The 20075-nt window shown below is 35.4% G+C and overlaps 1 protein-coding gene across 3 annotated transcripts in view; it reads left to right on the top strand.

The window, feature by feature from the left end:
• Rop (Syntaxin-binding protein Rop) overlaps positions 1–20075 on the top strand; it is a 341037-nt gene that overhangs the window by 191466 nt on the left and 129496 nt on the right. For all 3 annotated transcript variants that reach the window (XM_067137314.2, XM_067137313.2, XM_067137315.2), the window contains exons 5-6: positions 423–571; positions 6624–6839. In XM_067137314.2, the coding sequence (XP_066993415.1) occupies positions 423–571; positions 6624–6839 (365 nt within the window). The remainder of the gene's footprint in view (positions 1–422; positions 572–6623; positions 6840–20075) is intronic.

The following is a 20075-nucleotide window of genomic DNA, read 5'->3' as shown; positions in this document are numbered from 1 at the left end:
ACTTTTGAAATGTATTAGAATTTACATTTTATTAGGCAGTCACTCTAGCTTGCTGTCATAGTGTCTGTCTGGCAGGAGGCGATAGTTTGCCAGCCTCAGCCTTTCCTCATCTGCGGGTCTGCATTATTTAGATGACCCTGTATGTATTAATTTGTTTGTGGAACAGACGTCTGTTACCTCATACGCTGCTCTGCAGACAGTCAACATAGTTTTCATTTTCTTAATTATATGTGAAATATAACTCAGGCATTTGTTCGCTGTTGTACTTCAGTTGAGAAATTTGATGATGCAGATCAACTTCAATTTAGGCTAGAAACGTTTGCAGCTGTTAGCCTATTGCATTTATTTGTATTTATAATTTCAATATTTTTATGTTTTGGAATATTTTAGTAGTTTCTTCATGTCTGATTTTTATTGGTCAGGTTTTCTCATTGGACTCCCCAGAGACATTCCAGTGTTTCTATAATCCTTCGATGGCAAGTGGCCGTAATGCTAATATGGAGCGCATTGCTGAGCAAATAGCTACATTGTGTGCAACTTTGGGAGAATATCCTGCTGTGAGATATCGCTGGTGAGTGTTTTCTGTGGTTAAATATGTGGTAATTGAGTAAACAAAGTTATGTTTACTTTAGTTCTACATGTTATGATGTTGAAGTGCAAGATTCTCTTGTGTGAGCTTTGTCAATTTAAGTCCTTACTGTGGTGTTTCTCATTCTCTTGTGTTCTATATCATTTGAATTTATATTATCTGAATAATAATTCCAGGTACATTTTTTTTGAGAATTATTATTATATTAAATACACTAAGACAGCTTGGTTTGCTGAAATATTATGGTAAATAAGCAAAGTTAAAAGAGCCTCTGTGGCTCAGGTGGTAGTGCGCCGGCCTCTCACCGCTGGGTTCCGTGGTTCGAATCCCGGTCATTCCATGCGAGATTTGTGCTGGACAAAGCGGAGGAGGGACAGGTGTTTCTTCGGGTACTCCAGTTTTCCCTGTCATATTTCATTCCATCAACACACTCCATTATCATTTCATTTCATCTTTTATTATATCTAATTTTTCTGTGGATCATTGGTAGAGTGTCGGCCTCCAGATCCCAAGATAGCGGGTTCAAACCCGGCAGAGGTAGTCAGATTTTTGAAGGGCGGAAGAAAGTCCATTCGACACTCCATGTCGTATGATGTTGGCATGTAAAAGATCTCTTGTGACACATTTGGTGTTTACCCGACAAAATTCATTAAATCTCAGCCATAGACGCCGAGGAGAGTTTTGGATTACTCGGTCTGCCATCTAGTGGGCCTAGAGTAAAACGGAAAGACGAAATTGACAAGAAGAGGCAGCCAGATGGCGTCAGATTGAAATGTCTGCACACGATAGCTGAGGCCATACTATTATTATTATTATTATTATTATTATTATTATTATTATTATTATTATTATTATTATTATTATTAACTGTCATTCATTAATCATTGCCCCAGTGTACGACAGGCTTTGGTAGCCGGCACAATTCTTATCTTCGCCGCTAGATGGGGGCTTCATTCATTCCATTCCTGACCCAGTCAAATGACTGGAAACAGGCTGTGGATTTTTATTTTCAAGCTAACTTATACGACGGTGTATGAACCTTGTATAAAAGTTATACACCGTTTATTAGTAAGACGGTTAGTACATTTGCAGGGAAGCACATATCAGTATCATGGGAAGATTTTAAAATTGTTATTGACAAAATAATGTCAGTTAGAGCAATACTTACTTTGTAGGAGGTAATCAGAAATATATGAACTCTAGAAAGTGCATACTAGTATCTTGTCATGATATCATTAATACGGCAGGAGTTCATCGTGGAATAGTGATAAATAAAGGTGTATGCTCGAGTTATTCTTGAGGCCCCCTTCTGTTGAGTGGCATGCTCTGCATAACACAGAGCTATTTTGGAAAAATTGATATGAAAAGGTAATAAAATTAGACTATGACCTATCCAATGGGCAAGTCGTTTAGGGATATTTGACCTTGGTTGAGGTTCGTCAACTTTTGAAGACGGGAAATGAAATGAAATGAAATGAAATGAGTGGTGGTGGTGTTTATTGTTTTAAGAGGAAATACAACTCGGCAGCCTTCTTCTGTACAACACGTTAGTGATTACAGAGGGAAAAATGGAAGGGATCTGGCACTTCGAAAAGTGAAGGTATTGGCCAAAGAAAGACGAGGGCCACGAAGGGCGTGAGAACGACCCTAGGCCTTGAACGCTCTAATACCGTTGAGTTGGAAATGAAGAGGACTTGACCAAGGGAGGTCAGATAGGATAGATGAAAGTGAGGAGCCCGGCACAAGTAGAAGCAATGCCAGGACTCAGCTAAGGAGCCTGTGGTCTCCAACCATTGCTCCACAGTTAAGAGCCCTTATGCCCCGTTTTAGTCTTCTCTTATGACAGGTGGGTGGTACCATGGGTGTTATTCTACTATCCACACCCAGAGAGAGAGAGAGAGAGAGAGAGAGAGAGAGCGAGAGCGAGCACTAGCTAGCTGTGCTCGTTCCAACAAGGCCATGTCTGCATGCATAATGCTTATGCAACCCAACACTTTCATCAAATCCTGTGGTCAGTAGAAATGTCAAACATTTCTCTTACTGAGGATGCGGGGAAACTGGATTGTCAACTTCTGATCAGCATCTTCGGCACTGACTTACCCAGCTGTGTCTTTAGATAGAATTCAGATGGAACTTAATTCTGCACAACGATTCTCTTCACCTCAGCAGTCGTTTGTATGCGAGAATTAAAATGTGAATTCGCCCTGGAAGAGGGTACAAAGAGAATTAGAACAGTTTGAATCATCCTTCAATCTCTGCACTTGAATATGGCCCGACACAAGTGATTGTGTGTTATTCTGCCCATAGTGTGAGTGAACAGAATTTTCATTTCCTAGGACAGTTCATGAACCACAAGTAGTTTTTGATCTTTGCTCAGATTACTAGAGATTCATTCTGGAAGGTCAGTGTTCTTTCATCTGTCATTCTTCCATATGAAATAATTGAAATTAATTAAAAGTAAAATCTATAACTGGAAAATTTCACAATTGTAGATTTAACTAAATAGAAACTGAAAAGAAATAGCTCCCACTATAACAAAAAAGTAAAAACTCCCAACTTTTTGTTGACTGTTATCTAAAGTACATATAAATCATAAATCAGTATTTGTGTAAGAATCCAGAATTGTTCGTTTTTCCATCTACTGGTAGGTTCTGAACACTGTGGTATTTGCTGGCTTTGCAGGTTTCTTATAAAGTGGTTTGGGGTTTGTTCATACATGTCCTAGGGTAAGGAACGAGAAGTGGTCTTTTATTCCGTTACTGTTGGAGTATTTGAACATAGTTTTGTTAAAGAAATAAAGAAAGAAGGAAAGTGGATAAGTTTTATTTTCTAAATTACACTTCTGAAGAATCTAAGATTTCAGAAAAAAACTACTGATGTTTTATGTAGACAACCAATGGCGCCTATCAGACAAATCATTATTATAACATGAAGAAAAGCATTCACAGTCTGCATTTGCACATCGCATCCATATCACTTTTAACCCAGAATGTTTACATTTATAATATTGTGTTATTCCCTGCAACACAGAAATACCTGATAAGAATGAAGGCTTTGCCCAAATACATTTCACAGCGCATGTGAACAGCAATTTAGAAATCTCTCTCTACTGCTTCTATTATTGATGGAACATGAGATTTTTGCCTTCTTTGCAAGAATTGAAGGTCGTAACATGTTTTGCAGACATCTAGTGTTTTGGATGAAATCTTTTCTTTCCCACGACACCAACAATTACAAAACTTGCACATGATACTTTTATCTGTGGAATAAAACATATGTTTTTCATACTGGACAGCTCTACTTCTTACAGATATTTTATGGCTTGGCATTTTGTAGCATTTCAAACACACACACTGGAATGAATCTATCCATGTACACACTTCCCTCTGTGTGTCAGGTGGCAAACAAAAGCCGAATATGACCTCAACATCTCGCAGAGTCTGATCTTCCTTCAGCCGGTGATTATACATTTTGATAATATTGACTAGCAATCTACAAATGATTGATTGTTGAGCATTAATTCAACACTATCAAAAAATTTATTATAAATACAGTTTCAGATGGAAATTTTGATCATACATTTTGTCAGTTTATTACAAAATTGCGTAGCCTCCGTGGCTTAGGCGGCAGCGCGCCGGCCTCTCACCGCTGGATACCGTGGTTCAAATCCCGGTCACTCCATGTGAGATTTGTGCTGGACAAAGCGGAGGCAGGACAGGTTTTCTCCGGGTACTACTCTATATGAAATTGCTATACAGAGTAGTGAAAAACAAGCGAAAGGATCAAGAGACCATAAAAGCAATAGAACGTGATGATGGAACTCTGGCACAAGAAGAGGGAGAAATTAAACAAGAACTCAAGATCTATTTCGAAAAGCTGCTGAATGGAGATACAGAAAACATAACAACGGATAGAGGAGAGCCAAGTCGAGGAACCACAACTGAACCACCAATTACATGGCTTGAAGTTGAAAATGCGCTCAAGAGCATGAAGAAAGGAAAGGCAGTGGGCGTAGATAACTAAGTGCAGATATGCTGAAAGCAGCGGGAGTTCCAGGAATCCAATGGCTCTATAGACTGCTCAACAAGATATGGGAGGAAAATACTGTTCCTGAGGACTGGAAGATGGGCATCATTGTACCTCTGTTCAAGAAAGGAAGCCGACGAAAATGTACTAATTACCGTGGTATCACATTACTGTCTCATGTCCTGAAAATATTGGAAAAAATAATAGAGACCAGAATCAGAGATATTGTTGAACCAATTTTGGAAGAAGAGCAGTATGGTTTCAGACCAGGAAGGTCAACTACAGACCTTATATTTGTAATTAGGATGCTAATGGAAAAATACTGGGAGAAGAACAAGCCTTTATTCCTAATATTTTTGGACATTGAGAAAGCATACGATAGTGTACCAAGGGAAAGAATTTGGCAATGCATGAAAGAACTTCAAGTGCGAGACAGCCTCATAGACAAAGTGAAAATGTTGTATAGTGGGAACAGAAGCTGTATTCAAGTAGGATGTGGTTTGTCGGACTGGTTTGAAACAAAGAGAGGAGTGCAGCAGGGCAGCTCATTGTCACCACTTCTATTTATTATTGTAATGGATGTAATAATGAAATCTATTAAAAGGAAAGAACACGGAGATATCAAAGCCTTCACATTTGCAGATGATGTTGCGATCTGGAGTGACTCAGAAGATGAATTGGGAGAGAGAATACAAAGCTGGAAGGAGGAGTTTAAGAGATATGGTTTAAACATCAGCAAGACCAAGACGGTGGTGATGAAAGTGTATGGGGAAGGAGCAGAACCAATAGTCATGTTAAATGAAGCTCAACTGGACAGCGTTCCAGTTTTCAAATACTTGGGTAGCGTTATATCAAATGACAACCTAGCAAAACATGAGGTGAACAATCGAATCAATAAGGCAGCACAATTTTACCACCAGGTAAGACACCTGCTGTGGGATGAGCAAATACCCATGAAAACAAAAATGACATTGTACAAGTCCTATTGTACACCAATTCTTACATACAGTCTCGAAACCACAACGCTGACCAATAGAGATAATTCCAAACTTCAGGCAGCTGAAATGAAATTCCTACGCACTATGATCCAGAAAACCAGGAAAGACAAGATTAGGAATGAGAAAATTAGAGAAGAAGTAGGAATAGACAATTCTCTCCTAAATAAGATTCAGATATCAAGACTGAAGTGGTTTGGTCACATGAAGAGGATGCCAGTAAACAGAACTGCAAGGAAGGAATTTAACAGAAAGGTAGAAGGAAGACGACCCGTGGGAAGGCCACGAAGGAAATGGATAGATTTAGTTAAGAGCGATGTAATGCTGAGAGGTCATGATTGGGACAAGTTGGTGGAGGAAGAATGGTACAAAGACAGGATGAGATGGAGGAGGCTCATATACCACACCCGGGAAACTGGAGATGATTTAGGAGGATGATGATGATGATGATGATGACTCTGGTTTTTCCTGTCATCTTTCATTCCAGCAACACTCTCCATTAACATTTCATTTCATCTGTCAGTCTTTTATCATTGCCCCAGAGGAGTGCGACAGGCTTCGTCAGCCGGCACATTTCCTATCCTCGCCGCTAGATGGGGGGGCTTCATTCATTCCATTCCTGACCCGGTCGAATGACTGGAAACAGGCTGTGGATTTTAATTTTCATTACAAAATTGCATTTTTTTGCGAAAACATAGCAGATTTGTTAGATTATATGAAATTCATGATGTTTTGGGAGTTCAAATATATATATATATGTTTTTTAATGTGTCAGATTGCATATCAGTAGCAATTGCACATATAAAACCATGTTTTCACAAAATTCACGACCGCAAAATACTCCAATCTCTGATTGATAGTTAAAAGATTTATTAGATTCTGTATATAGTGCAAATACAAGTTAATACAAACATGTCTTGTAGAAATGTTATTCTTTGTTGTGTACTGTTTTAGAAATACATTTATGTAAGTTTCGGTTGCTCATACTTTTTTTTTTTTTTTCTAATTTTTAGTGACTTTGATAAAAATGTGGAGTTGGCTCAGTTAGTGCAGCAGAAGCTCGATGCATATAAAGCAGATGAACCTACTATGGGTGAAGGTCCTGAGAAGACACGGTCACAACTTTTGATCCTGGACCGAGGCTTTGACTGTGTTTCTCCGTTACTCCATGAGCTTACTTTACAGGCCATGGCATATGATCTGCTACCAATTGAAAATGATGTGTATAAGTGAGTTTTAACTTCCTTTGTTTGTTAAACTAGCAAGTTTGAAATCTAAATGTTAAGGAACCTTTTTCAAGTATAATACTGTTACCGTATGTTTTCTTTTCAGGTAGTTTATAAATGTATTATTCAGAAAGAAATTTGTCAAACTGAAGAACCTAACAGTTGTAAATTGGCTGAGTCTAAACTGAAGAGAGGTGGCTTAATATTTATTTATTTATTTATTTATTTATTTATTTATTTATTTATTTATTTATTTATTTATTTATTTATTTATTTATTTATTTATTTATTTATTTATTTATTTATTTATTTATTTATTTATTTATTTATTTATTTATTTATTTATTTATTTATTTATTTATTTATTTATTTATTTATTTATTTATTTATTTATTTATTTATTTATTTATTTATTTATTTATTTATTTATTTATTTATTTATTTATTTATTTATTTATTTATTTATTTATTTATTTATTTATTTATTTATTTATTTATTTATTTATTTATTTATTTATTTATTTATTTATTTATTTATTTATTTATTTATTTATTTATTTATTTATTTATTTATTTATTTATTTATTTATTTATTTATTTATTTATTTATTTATTTATTTATTTATTTATTTATTTATTTATTTATTTATTTATTTATTTATTTATTTATTTATTTATTTATTTATTTATTTATTTATTTATTTATTTATTTATTTATTTATTTATTTATTTATTTATTTATTTATTTATTTATTTATTTATTTATTTATTTATTTATTTATTTATTTATTTATTTATTTATTTATTTATTTATTTATTTATTTATTTATTTATTTATTTATTTATTTATTTATTTATTTATTTATTTATTTATTTATTTATTTATTTATTTATTTATTTATTTATTTATTTATTTATTTATTTATTTATTTATTTATTTATTTATTTATTTATTTATTTATTTATTTATTTATTTATTTATTTATTTATTTATTTATTTATTTATTTATTTATTTATTTATTTATTTATTTATTTATTTATTTATTTATTTATTTATTTATTTATTTATTTATTTATTTATTTATTTATTTATTTATTTATTTATTTATTTATTTATTTATTTATTTATTTATTTATTTATTTATTTATTTATTTATTTATTTATTTATTTATTTATTTATTTATTTATTTATTTATTTATTTATTTATTTATTTATTTATTTATTTATTTATTTATTTATTTATTTATTTATTTATTTATTTATTTATTTATTTATTTATTTATTTATTTATTTATTTATAAAACTTCTTAATTCTAGACGATCTTGCAGCCTGTTCTTCTCCTGATATAACATACTGCTTACGTTTTGATGTTTTAAGTGATAGTTTTGTATATTTGTTGTTTAGAATCTTCCTCTCTTCTCTATTTTCACTTTGCTCTGTGGTAATTTTCTGTTCATCCAAATCTATTTGTATTTCTTTAAACCAAGCGTTTTTTGTTTTACTATTCCAAAAAAATCAAAAAGCTGGTTTAGGAGTCTAAAATTTGGCAATGGTATATGTGTCCAAAAAATGCAATCCTCCGTTTTCTCATCGTGTCAATAATCGATTCACTTTCCTTGTAAATTACTGAATTGGGTTAGTCTCCACTGACCATCAACATATTTTTTATTAATTGTCCAGAGATTTCTTCTATCCACTTTCTGCAGTTTGTCTGTTGTTTCACTTGCATACATTGCTTCTGGTTTGATGACAGTCATAATGGCAAAATTTAGCATTAATTGAGACTGTTTTTTTGTAACTCAGCCATGTAATTTGTTGTGCTCATCTCAGTTTGAGTTCTATTATCTGTGGATGCTTTTTCATTAGCATTTGAAGTGACAATTTTACCAAGATATTTAAATTTATTTACAACTTTTATTTTCTGAGTATTATTTAATATAATATGTGAAGTGTCAACTTTAAGGGATGGCATCATTTCCGTTTTCTCAAAAGATATTTTCAACCGAACCTTTGCTGCTAATCTTCCTAGTTCCTCTACTTGAAATTTTGCTTCTTCTATACTATTTGATAATAGCGCCAGATCATCAGCAGATGCAAGACAATTTAGTCTAATATTTCTTCCAGTCTTAACAGTCGGAGAACATACCGTAGTCCATTCACGCATAATTTTTGCCAGCACACAATTAAACATCAATCGGGATAATCCATTTCCTTGTTGAAGACTAGTATAAATTTGAAATGGTTCAGAGATTTCATTTCTGAACCTAACTTTAGACTTTGTGTTTCTCAGAGTGACTGCAATAAGTTTAACAAGCTTCTGATGAAGACCAAATTCAGTAAGGATGTGTAGTAATGATTCACGATGGATAGTATCATAAGCCTTTTGAAAATCAACAAAAGTGATCACTAAATTTTTGCTCCTAATGCATTGATGTTTTATGATCCATTTCAGACTGATAATTTGATCTGGGCAACTTTGTCCTGGACGAAAACCACCCTGATATTCACCCAATTCACTATCTGCTGGTCATGGATTCTGGAATAGAGGATCTTAGAGAAAATGTTATAGGTGATATCTAGCAAAGAAATTCCCCGATAGTTACTAGAATCTGATATTCACCTTTTTTATGGATTGGGTGTTTAATTGAACATTCCATTCTTCAGGCAATTTTTCTGTGTTCCAAATGCCAATGAGATGTTTATGTAAATTCTGAATAGTCTGTATATTTGCATTCTTCCAGAGTTCCACTACTAGTTGATTTTCTCCTGCTGCTTTAAAAATTTTCAGTGAATTGATAGGTAAACTTCATCGTAAACTGGTGGTATGACCTCCTTCAAAGGGGTTTTATTTCTGGGAAATACCGTATTTCCCGGCATAATAGTCGCCACCGTGTAATCGTCGCATCCTTTATTTTCAATACAAAAATCTGACTTTAAACATTTAATCGCATAATCGTTGCACGTCCAAATTTTGTTCACCAGTCTGGTTAAAAGGTAAATGGAACTGCAATGTAAGTTGCACAATTTAAATACGTGTATGGTTTATAGGCAATTTGGCAACGCAGTCACATTTGCAAGATGTTGCACAACGTATAAATAAATAATACCGGTATATGTATGACGCATGGCTTACCGGTAGGCTATCGGCAGTTTGACAACGTGGTTGCGAGACAGTGTACAATTTATTCACCACCTACATGTTATGAGTTCTCATTTGAAATACGTAAGGCTGTAATTTATCGCTTATCGGCAATGTCGCCAGGAAATACCGGTACCAATACACACTTGTCTTCTAGTAGACAGGTTTTCAGGTTGGAAAAACGTTCGCCGAATTTGCGAAATCACATGTCACGATGTCACAGAGGTTAGAAATTTAACATGGCGCGTGTCGGACGATGTCACAGCTAGCTAAGCGATGCTGCCAACTTAGGAGTTAGTTTCAAGACCAGGCTAGTGAAAAGATTATTGGTCTGGCTTGGTTAGGGGCAGGGGGCAACAAAGGCCTCTAGCATCCCACACACATCACAAGGTATGACGCGATTAATAACCCTGTGACTAATTAAAATGTACCCGGCGCATGCCGTAACTATTTTAAACCGCGCGATTTTCTCATTTTCTGTGCATAGGCAAGAAAAGTGTTGCACCGATCAATACTTATTTATTGTGAATGGATTATTACACTAGTACTGGTTTCGGCCTTTCATGGCCATCATCAGCTAGTACATAACATTTATAGTCATTAGACAAAATCACAAAGATGTTACATTAGATTATCCGGATGTCTAATGAAGATGGAAGTAAAATATATTGTAGTATTGTTAATGTTAAAACATCTGTGATTAAAGGTGGTGGTGATGGTTACATTAAACTAAAACCTATTGAGTGTACATGGATATGAGTACATTAAACACATTAAAACATATAGGCCACAGTATGAAAAATTTTAACACATTAAAACGTAGTATATATTTTAAAAAGTTTAAGTATTGATCGGTGGAACACTTTTCTTGCCTATGCATTGAATCCAATCAATACGGAAAATGTACCTTATAAATAATAATTTCTCATTTTCAACGAAACTGGCATGCTCATACTATACATAACTGTATCAAAATATTGCAATCATGATATACGCAATGAAAATAAAAAGCGCGACTTATAGGCCGTTTCGTTTCACTCTTCCTTACATCTCACAGTAATTGGAAAACCTTCAAGGTCAGTTCTCTTACTGCAAATGAATGATATACGTGAATATTACGGCAATAACCTTTATTTTGGTAAAGATTCCGTAGACCCTTCGCGAACGATAGGTTAGAGATCCCACATGGCGCAGCTCGGCGAATAATTATGAATTTTGTTTTAGACTATTTTAATTATTTTGATGTATAAACGCGAGTATTACATGCATCTTAAATTTGTATCGAATACAATTTAGTTATAAATACATTTTTTGATTAATACAAATACTGGTATTAAAAATTCTTCGTATAATGGTCGCACCCTACTATTTTTTCAAAAATGTTGGTATATAAACTACGACGATTATGCCGGGAAATACGGTAGATCAAATTCAAAATAATTTTCAGGTTCATCACTATTAAGTAATGTTTTGAAGTATTCAGCCAAAATTATTGGATTGTCATAATCGTAATGGGCCACCTTTTCGCTCTTATCTTTCATCAGGAGAGTAGGGAGAGTATAAATTTTTTTTTTTTTGGTATTGTTTAAATGTTCTATAATAGTCTCTTGTTTTATTTCGATTGAAAGCTTCATCAATAGATTTTAATGTTTCCTTCTGATAATTTCTTTTAACTCTCCTGATTTCTTTAGTCATCAATCATCTAGCATTGATTAGTTCTTTTCTAGAGCTTTCTGTTTTTCCTTGTTGATCATTCAACCAGGCTTCAGATATTATAATAAAATAGTAAAACAATTACAAGTTCATAATATAGCAAAACTTCTTTCATAAATTTTTGATTTCATGCATTGTTTTTAACTTACATTTTTCAAGAGGTCCCAGCTAAGTTCTTATAAGCTGCATGTTAATTAATTTTATATAGAAGTTTTCTGTTTACACTGATAAGCCATTACATTATGACTACCTACTTAATATGGCATAGGACCTCCCCTAACCTGCAGAACTTGCCCAATCTGTTGAAGTATCAATTCAATGAGGAAGGAGAAGAAATCCAGGGGTATCTCTATCACAAGCGTGACAGTAGGTCTTCCACTTGCCGTACATTGTGAGGTAGCACAAATCATCATCTCCAAATCTAACTCAAATGTTCATTTGAGTTCATATCTGGCTTATTTGGGGGCCATGTCATTAAAGCAAATCCTCTGTCATGTTCCTCGAATCAGTCCACAATCTTGGCAGAGTGGCGTGGCAAATTGTCCTGTTGGAAGCAGTCGTTGCAAGTAGGGAGTACTATTGACATGAACAGATTAACTTGGTTCCCAGTAACATCCAGATACCTGACAGCTGTCAGATTGGTGTACAGTACTGGAATAGTGGGCCCCATGTCCCATGAAAACATGCCCAAACCATCACACCACCTCCACTGCCCTGTCTCTGCCCCTCAGTACAACCAGGTACCATAGCCTCAAATGGTAATCTGCATACATGTGCCTGGTGATCAATGTGATGAACTAGGATTTGGATTCATTGGACCAGGTGACAGTTTTCCAATCATCCATAGTCCAGTATCAGTGGTTTTGTGCCCATCTCATGCACTGCAATCTGTGAAGAGCAGTCGTCAAATGGGGTAGGACTGGCTCTTCAACTATGCAGTCTCATATGCATCAGCATTGGCTGAACTGTGTGCTCTAAAACTTTACCTGGATCAATACCATTATATTTCGGGGTAATTTCTCGAACCGTAGCCCAGAAGTCGCTCTGAACAATACTCGACGGCCTTCGCCGGCCTATGTATTGATTTGTGCCCACCATTGCACCAGTTTTGATTCATACTTACAACAGTGACATGAAAACAGCCAACAAGCCATGCTGTTTTGGAGATACTCATACCACAATTTAATCTTTATCAAATTTGGAGAGATCTCTCACTCGTTTCATTCTGAAACAGGAGAGACAACTGACAAAGTGTCTGTAGACCTGCTCTGCCTATACCATGCTGCTAGTGTCTGTCGTATTTCTCCGCATTGCAAGGACAGTAACCATTCTTGGGTCAGGGTGGTCATAATGTGATGGTTAATCAACGTATATGTTTTTTCTACTTGTATTCATAGTTTAAGACCTCAGTGGTATAGATGATCATTTGTTCATTTAATAATGACCAACTTTCCAATTATCAAAAGAATATGTGTTACATACAGTAATATTTAGTATGGTTTATATTTTTTTAAGAAGGCATTCGTTGTTGTCTAGATCTTCAGGGAGGGTTCACATCTTGCATCAGGACTGACCTTGATAAACCATAGGTTATCTGAAATTTATTTTGATTTTGTACTAATTAATTGTTATCTATGGTTTACATTGTGTTAAGTGAGCAATTTGAGTGGACAATAGACAAAGTGTGCTATCGTGGAAAAAGGAGAGAATTAAAAAAATTGCAAAGGAATGTGGTAACAAAAAGCATGTTCATATTGCCAGAAGGTTAATCTTGGTGACACATGTGTAACATCAGCTCTGCAGCTAACAGTGATTAGCAGGTAAAACTGAGTAGTGGTGATTACAGAAACTTGTGTACTTATGAGTAGTAATGTGTTCAACAAACTTGAACCTTATTATCTTCAAGTAAGTATATTTTTTGCCTGTGACATGGTGTATGAAAGCAGTAAGGATCAAGCTGCTGCCACTCGCAGTGTTGCCAGCTTAGATTGTGCGGTGAAGACTGCCTTAGATTAAGTCGTCAATTCATCAGACACTCTAGAAAAACTGGTGGAAGCAATAGCAAAAAGTGACAGACATGTTATTAAAGAAGCTTGAAAAGTAGTTTTCTTTCAATACCCACATATTACGTGAAGTGAAGAAGGAATTTAAAAATATTCAGAAATTTTAAAAAAATTAGAGAAGATTTGAGTGCTAAGTGTGACTATTTAGGAATAGTATAGTAGGAGGAATAATGTCAGGATTTTCAGTGTGTCTGAAAGTGTAACTGAAAATCGTGAACAATTCATTCTGAATGTTTGTAAAGCAGTGGGTGCCCATGTCATTGCGAATGACATAAATCACTGCCACTGTGTAGGTCCAAAATCTCCTGGAAAAACACAGCCAGTTATTGTTAAATTAACTTATCATTAATCATCATCATGATAATAATTTCTTCGCTCCAGCAAGCCGGGTGCGGTTGTGTACGAGCCTCCTCCAGTTTGTCCTGTCCTTCCACAGATGTTGCCTATACAACACCAGTTTGCAACTTTAATTTCAAGGTCCTTGAAACTCTGCTTCTCCCAAACATCACAAGGTCTTCCTCTTGGTCTCTTCCTAGGAACACTGTGGTCAGAGCATGCTCGGAGTCCTGTGAGGATCCATTCTTTTATTTGACCATACCGTTACAATCTCTTCACTTGTAGGGTATCCAGCAAGCTTCTTTCCAATCCAAGCTGCTGTTGGATATCCACATTCCTTATTTTATCCATTTTTGTTTTTCTGTAGACAAGAACAGAGGAACTTCATTTCTGTTGCCTGAAGATGACTCTGTTGATCCAGTAAGTGTTGCTGCTTCCAGATCATACGTCGGTATAGATACCAGATGTAGTTTGTACAAGCTGATCTTGGAAACTAACGGAAATGTTTCATCCCAAAGTATTTGATGCACAGCATGATAGAATTTGGAAGCTTTCTGTATTCTGTTGCTAATCGTATCATTACCGCCAAAAATATATCTTAGAAAAGAAAGGAAGTTGGAAGGATCACCTACCACAATTCACAAAGACCTCATGATGACAAGATCTCAAAAGCTGCCATTGAGCGTTTCGGTCATTTCACGTGCTGGTCACATGATGGAGATATTACTAAATAGCCTGATGGATCAAAAATTCATGTGTGTTGTTTAAGTGAACTTCAGAGTGCACAAAGTTTCTAGAGTAGCTTAGGTAAAAATTGCTGGATACGTGAGGTCTCCTAGTCATCCTTACCGTAGGTCCCAATTCACATTATTCTGCTTTTGTCTTTCCTCTAAATTTTTGTGTGTATCTGTCTTGTTAATTTCAATCTTATATTTCTTTCAGACAGTGCAATTCCAGTTTGACTTAATTCTTACAACTTTTGTACTACTTTCCAATGAATTACAATCCATTGGAAAAATGCAAGGAAGATCTGGCTCCCAAAATAATGCAGGATGGAAATAAAAAACTTTTATACAGTATTGTTAAGAATAGAAGAACTCAAAATGAATCTATCCAATCTGTAGAACTTCCTAATGGTGAGGTGACTAGGGATAAGACCAAAATATTACAGGAGTTCCAAAGGCACTTTGAAACTTTGCTGAACTGTTATGAAAATGTCACCCCATTAGATGACGAACCTTATGATTTTGGCAGCACAAATACCACTAATCTGACATGGTTGGAAGTAGAGACAGCAATATCTGAGCTGAAAAACAACATATCGACTGGATCAGATGAATTAAGTGGTGAGATGATCAAAGCACTAGGAGAGGTAGGACAACGGTGGATGTACAGGGTACTAAATAGAATCTGGAAAGAGAATGTAATAATCAATGACTGGAAGCAAGGAGTCATCATCCCATTGTTGAAAAAAGGTGATAGAAAGAAATGTACCCACTACAGAGGTATAACTCTGCTGTCACATGGTCTCAAAATCTACGAATCCATCCTTGAGAGCAGGATTAGAAAATATGTTCAACCTACACTTGAGGAGGAACAACATGGATTTAGACCTCATAGATCAACTATAGACCTCATTTTTGCCACCAGAATGCTCTGAGAAGTATTGGGAGAAAGGTAAAACACTTATAACCGTTTTTCTGGACATCGAGAAAGCATATGACCATGTACCACGCAGGCATATATGGGAATGTTTGAGACATACGAAAGTGCCCGATGACATCATAGCACAAATACGATTATATGATGAAACCAAGTGTTGTGTCCAGGTCCAGGATGGAAGGTCAGGTTGGTTTGAAACGAAGAGTGGAGTCCAGCAAGGAAGTTGTCTTTCACCACTTCTCTTAATCATAATGAATGAAGTTTTAAAAGCGGTTAAGAGAAAGGATCCAACAACTAATGCCCTGGTTTTTGCTGGTGATGTAATGTTATGGGGTGAGACAGAAGCGGAAGTACAAACTAGACTAGATCTCTGGCATGAAGCTTTTACAACCTTAGGTCTCAAAATCAACAAAACGAAGACAGTTGGCTTGGTGATGAGTACAAACTCTCCAACTGTTCATCTAAGAATTGGAGATGAGGAGATGGATATTGTAGACAACTTCCAGTGTTTAGATAGTGTTCTGACATCAGACAATATCATACATAAAGAGATTAGTAACAGAATACAGAAAGCTTCCAAATTCTATCACGCTGTACGTCAAATACTTTGGGATGAAACATTTCCGTTAGTTTCCAAGATCCAGCTTGTACAAAATATATCTAGTACCTATATTGACGTATGGCCTGGAAGCAGCAACACTTACTGGACCAACAAAGAGTCGTCTTCAGTCAACAGAAATGAAGTTTCTCCGTTCTTGTCTACAAAAAACAAAAATGGATAAAAAAAGGAATGTGGATATCCGTCAACAGCTTGGATTGGAAAGAAGCTTGCTGGAGACTAAAAGTGAAGAGATTGCAATGGTATGGTCACATGAAAAGAATGAACCCTCACAGGACTCCTCGAACATACTTTGACTGCAATGTTCCTGGGAAGAGACCAAGAGGAAGACCTCGTGATGTTCGGGAAAAACAGATAATGGACCTTGAAATTAGAGATGTGAACTGGTGTTGCATGTATGAGCAGCATCTGTGGATGGATAGAACAAATTGGAGGAGACTCGTACACAACCGCACCCGGCTTGCTGGAGCGAAGAAATGATGATGATGATGATGATGATGATGATGATGATGGAAAAATCCACACTATATTTAGCTTTCTGAATTTCATCAGTTATTTACAGGTTCTGGCATATCACAGCATAGCTCAAATCATAATTTTACTGGTAATCTTTAAATTTTTGTAAGCAATTTGACAGCATTTACCACTAATGTCTTTCGTCCCTCTGACACTAGTAACTATTTCGTGCATTTCAATGCCACTCCCCCTCCTCTGCTCTAGCATGCTGGAATCTCCAGCCTCATTCCCTCAGGCAACAGCAGATATTCTTAGAGTGCCTTTGAATGACCAGAAGAATGTATTACAGGTAGTTCACTTAAATGCTTAGTCCCTCACTCTGCTAAGAAAGATGGATGAACTGAATGTTCTTACCTAAAAGATTGTTTTTATAATCTCTCTTTACACCGTGAAAATGTATAAGAGCACAGAACATGCATATTTTTACCATAACCAATCAAAAGTCCTCTTCACAATTACTGCAACTCATGAATGGAACAATCTGTCACAAGATGTCAGAGGGATATCAGGGTCCAAGAAAGTTAAACGTGCATGCACAGAATATCTGACGGAAAGACACAAATGGCAAGGCAGCAAGACATGATCACTTTCCTACTTCCTTGTCCTCTTCTCTTTTAAATTCTTTTCAACCCCATCTTCTTTATCCTTTCTCTGTACCTTTATCAACTACGGTGGAAACTCACAGTACAAGAGTAACTTTTATTTTGCAGATATATCTTCAAAAACTGTACTAATTTTCTATAATATAGCAGAAGTTCTTTATAGTGAGAATTCATAATGGCAAAAAATTTACTCGCTATAGCAGATTGCTGCTATATCCGATTTTTCGTAAAAGTTCTCGAAAAACTCCTACATACATTAATCTGCATAAAACGGCAATCAGTTTGTTCAAAACTTGAGTTTTCACAGATTTCCATACTAGTTGTTATTTTTCTAATTGTGAGACAACGTGAACACAGATGTTCCAATTTCATTCTGAAAAATTGTAGTAGTATCACTCCAGTGGCTTCTGCAGCAAATGATTTCATTTTCTTATTGAAACGGCATCACCTAACCTAGCTTAACCTTGTATGTATACCTGCCAACTTTCCCGATTTTAGCTTATTTTTTGGTGAACTTCAAACATTTGTTTTCAAATCCCGCCATTTCAGCTTTTTTACGCCAGTGGCCGGCTCATTGGCTGCTTTCAAGTGAAATATCGAAGTTTATTAATGCGAGAAATGTGCACGAATGTGCGATGTTTATTGAAACCTGTATATCACGACGCGTATATCGATTGTCAATCTCTCGTTCTTGTGTGCTATGTTCGTGTTCGTTCACGTCAGTCTAGTCGATTCCATCCTCTTTGGTCGATTCTAGAGACTAGTCGCTTTCTTAGTAATTTAGTGACATAATTTCAATGATAACGACTAGTGATTTTTCTAGAGATTTTAGGAGCCATTTGGAGACAATTCTGACTAATTTTATTTTATCTCAGTATAAAAAAATGTTTTGTCTGTACATTGCTCGGAATTTAAAAAGGAATGATATTTCCGTACCGGTCGTGACCATAGTAACAAGGGGAAATACACGTTTTAATTTTCCGTAATTTCTGTCTGTCTGTCTGTCTGTCTGTCTGTCTGTGTGTATGTCTGTACGTACACAGGCTCATCACGAGAAAACGGCTGAAGAGAATTTAATGAAAATCGGTATATAACGTCGGGGAATAAGTCGCTACAATCTAGGCCATAAATAATTTTATTCACGCTGAGTGAAATGGTAGTTTAGGGGAAGGCCTAAAATTTAATTCTCAGATATTTATGTTATTATTGGCCCTAGCGATAAATACTACATAACTAAAGTTATATATTATTAAATTTCCTATAATTTATGTCTTATGCATTTTTACCATACCAGCTGTGATAACGGAGATATTCATGAATTTGGATTTATTTTTTCTAAGTCCATATCATCGCCGAGGTACGAGAAAATGGGTGAACAGAATTTTATGTAAAGTCAGGGAATAAGGAACTACAGTCTATGCTATAAATAATTTTATTCACTCTGTTCGAAATGGTAGTTGAGGGGAAGGTGCCAAAAATTTAATTTTTAATTACCTATCTTAGTGGTCATATTGAAAAGTACTACATAACAAAAGTTACAGAGAATGCAATTTCCGATTATTTGTCTTATTCAGTTTTGCAAGAGACAATTCTCATGATTGATTCATATTGAAACTGACTTAAGCAAATTATCACAAAAATATATTCTATTATCACCACCTATTCAATACAAGCCACGTGCTACGTGAATGAAATCTACATAATACTATATAAACTTCTCAGGGACATTTTTTGCCCCTTGTTAAGGGCATCATCAATCTTTAGGAAACCTTAAGTTCAAATGTCTGAAACGTACTTTTCATTGTAATCCATGTATGAATAGATAATGTTTCAGACATTTGACCTTAAGGTTACCTAAACGTTGATGATGCCCTTAACAAGGGGTGAAAAATGTCCCTGAGAAGTGTATATAGTATTATGTAGATTTCATTCACGTAGCACGTGGCTTGTATTGAATAGGTGGTAATAATAGAATAATTATTTTTGTGATAATTTGCTTATTCAGTTTTACTGTTCCGACTACAGTAATATTGGTGGTGATGGTGATTAAATTTTGAAGATTATAAGAATGAGGAAAGTCATGAAGGAACAATCGCTTGAATAATAACACAAGAGGGAGTCATGAAAGAAAGGACGACTCACTTTACATTAGATGCTCTAATATCACAGATTCGGAAGAAAACTAAATGTGAAGGCCTCCGATATAGAAAGCTCATAAAATTGATCAACAATAACATTACATTGACCATTGTTTGTTGTGATGTGCTTTGTGTATTCTGCTGCCATTTATCTACGATAGACGGGATTACTGCTGCGTTTCAAGTATAACGGCCTGTTTGAATATTGGCGGGAAGAAGCTGGGGAGTGGGGAGTTAGATCTCTCTCTTGTTTAGCATGCCATTCTTCTGGTTCATAAATTTTCTGATACTACTGGTATGTAACACACTGGATCATCATAGTATTCCAGCTATTCGATCCCTACTCTGAGGTAGTGATTTGAATGAGCAGTGTGCACACTTAAACAGAATAATTACACAGGAGTGTTCGTGGCTGTCTGCAGCCTGGTCATTTTAGCTCTGAAACTT

This window comes from Anabrus simplex, chromosome 1, assembly GCF_040414725.1.
Source record: "Anabrus simplex isolate iqAnaSimp1 chromosome 1, ASM4041472v1, whole genome shotgun sequence".
In the NCBI taxonomy this organism is placed as follows: Eukaryota; Metazoa; Arthropoda; class Insecta; order Orthoptera; family Tettigoniidae; genus Anabrus; species Anabrus simplex.
This window is presented reverse-complemented; position numbering and strand designations above follow the sequence as displayed.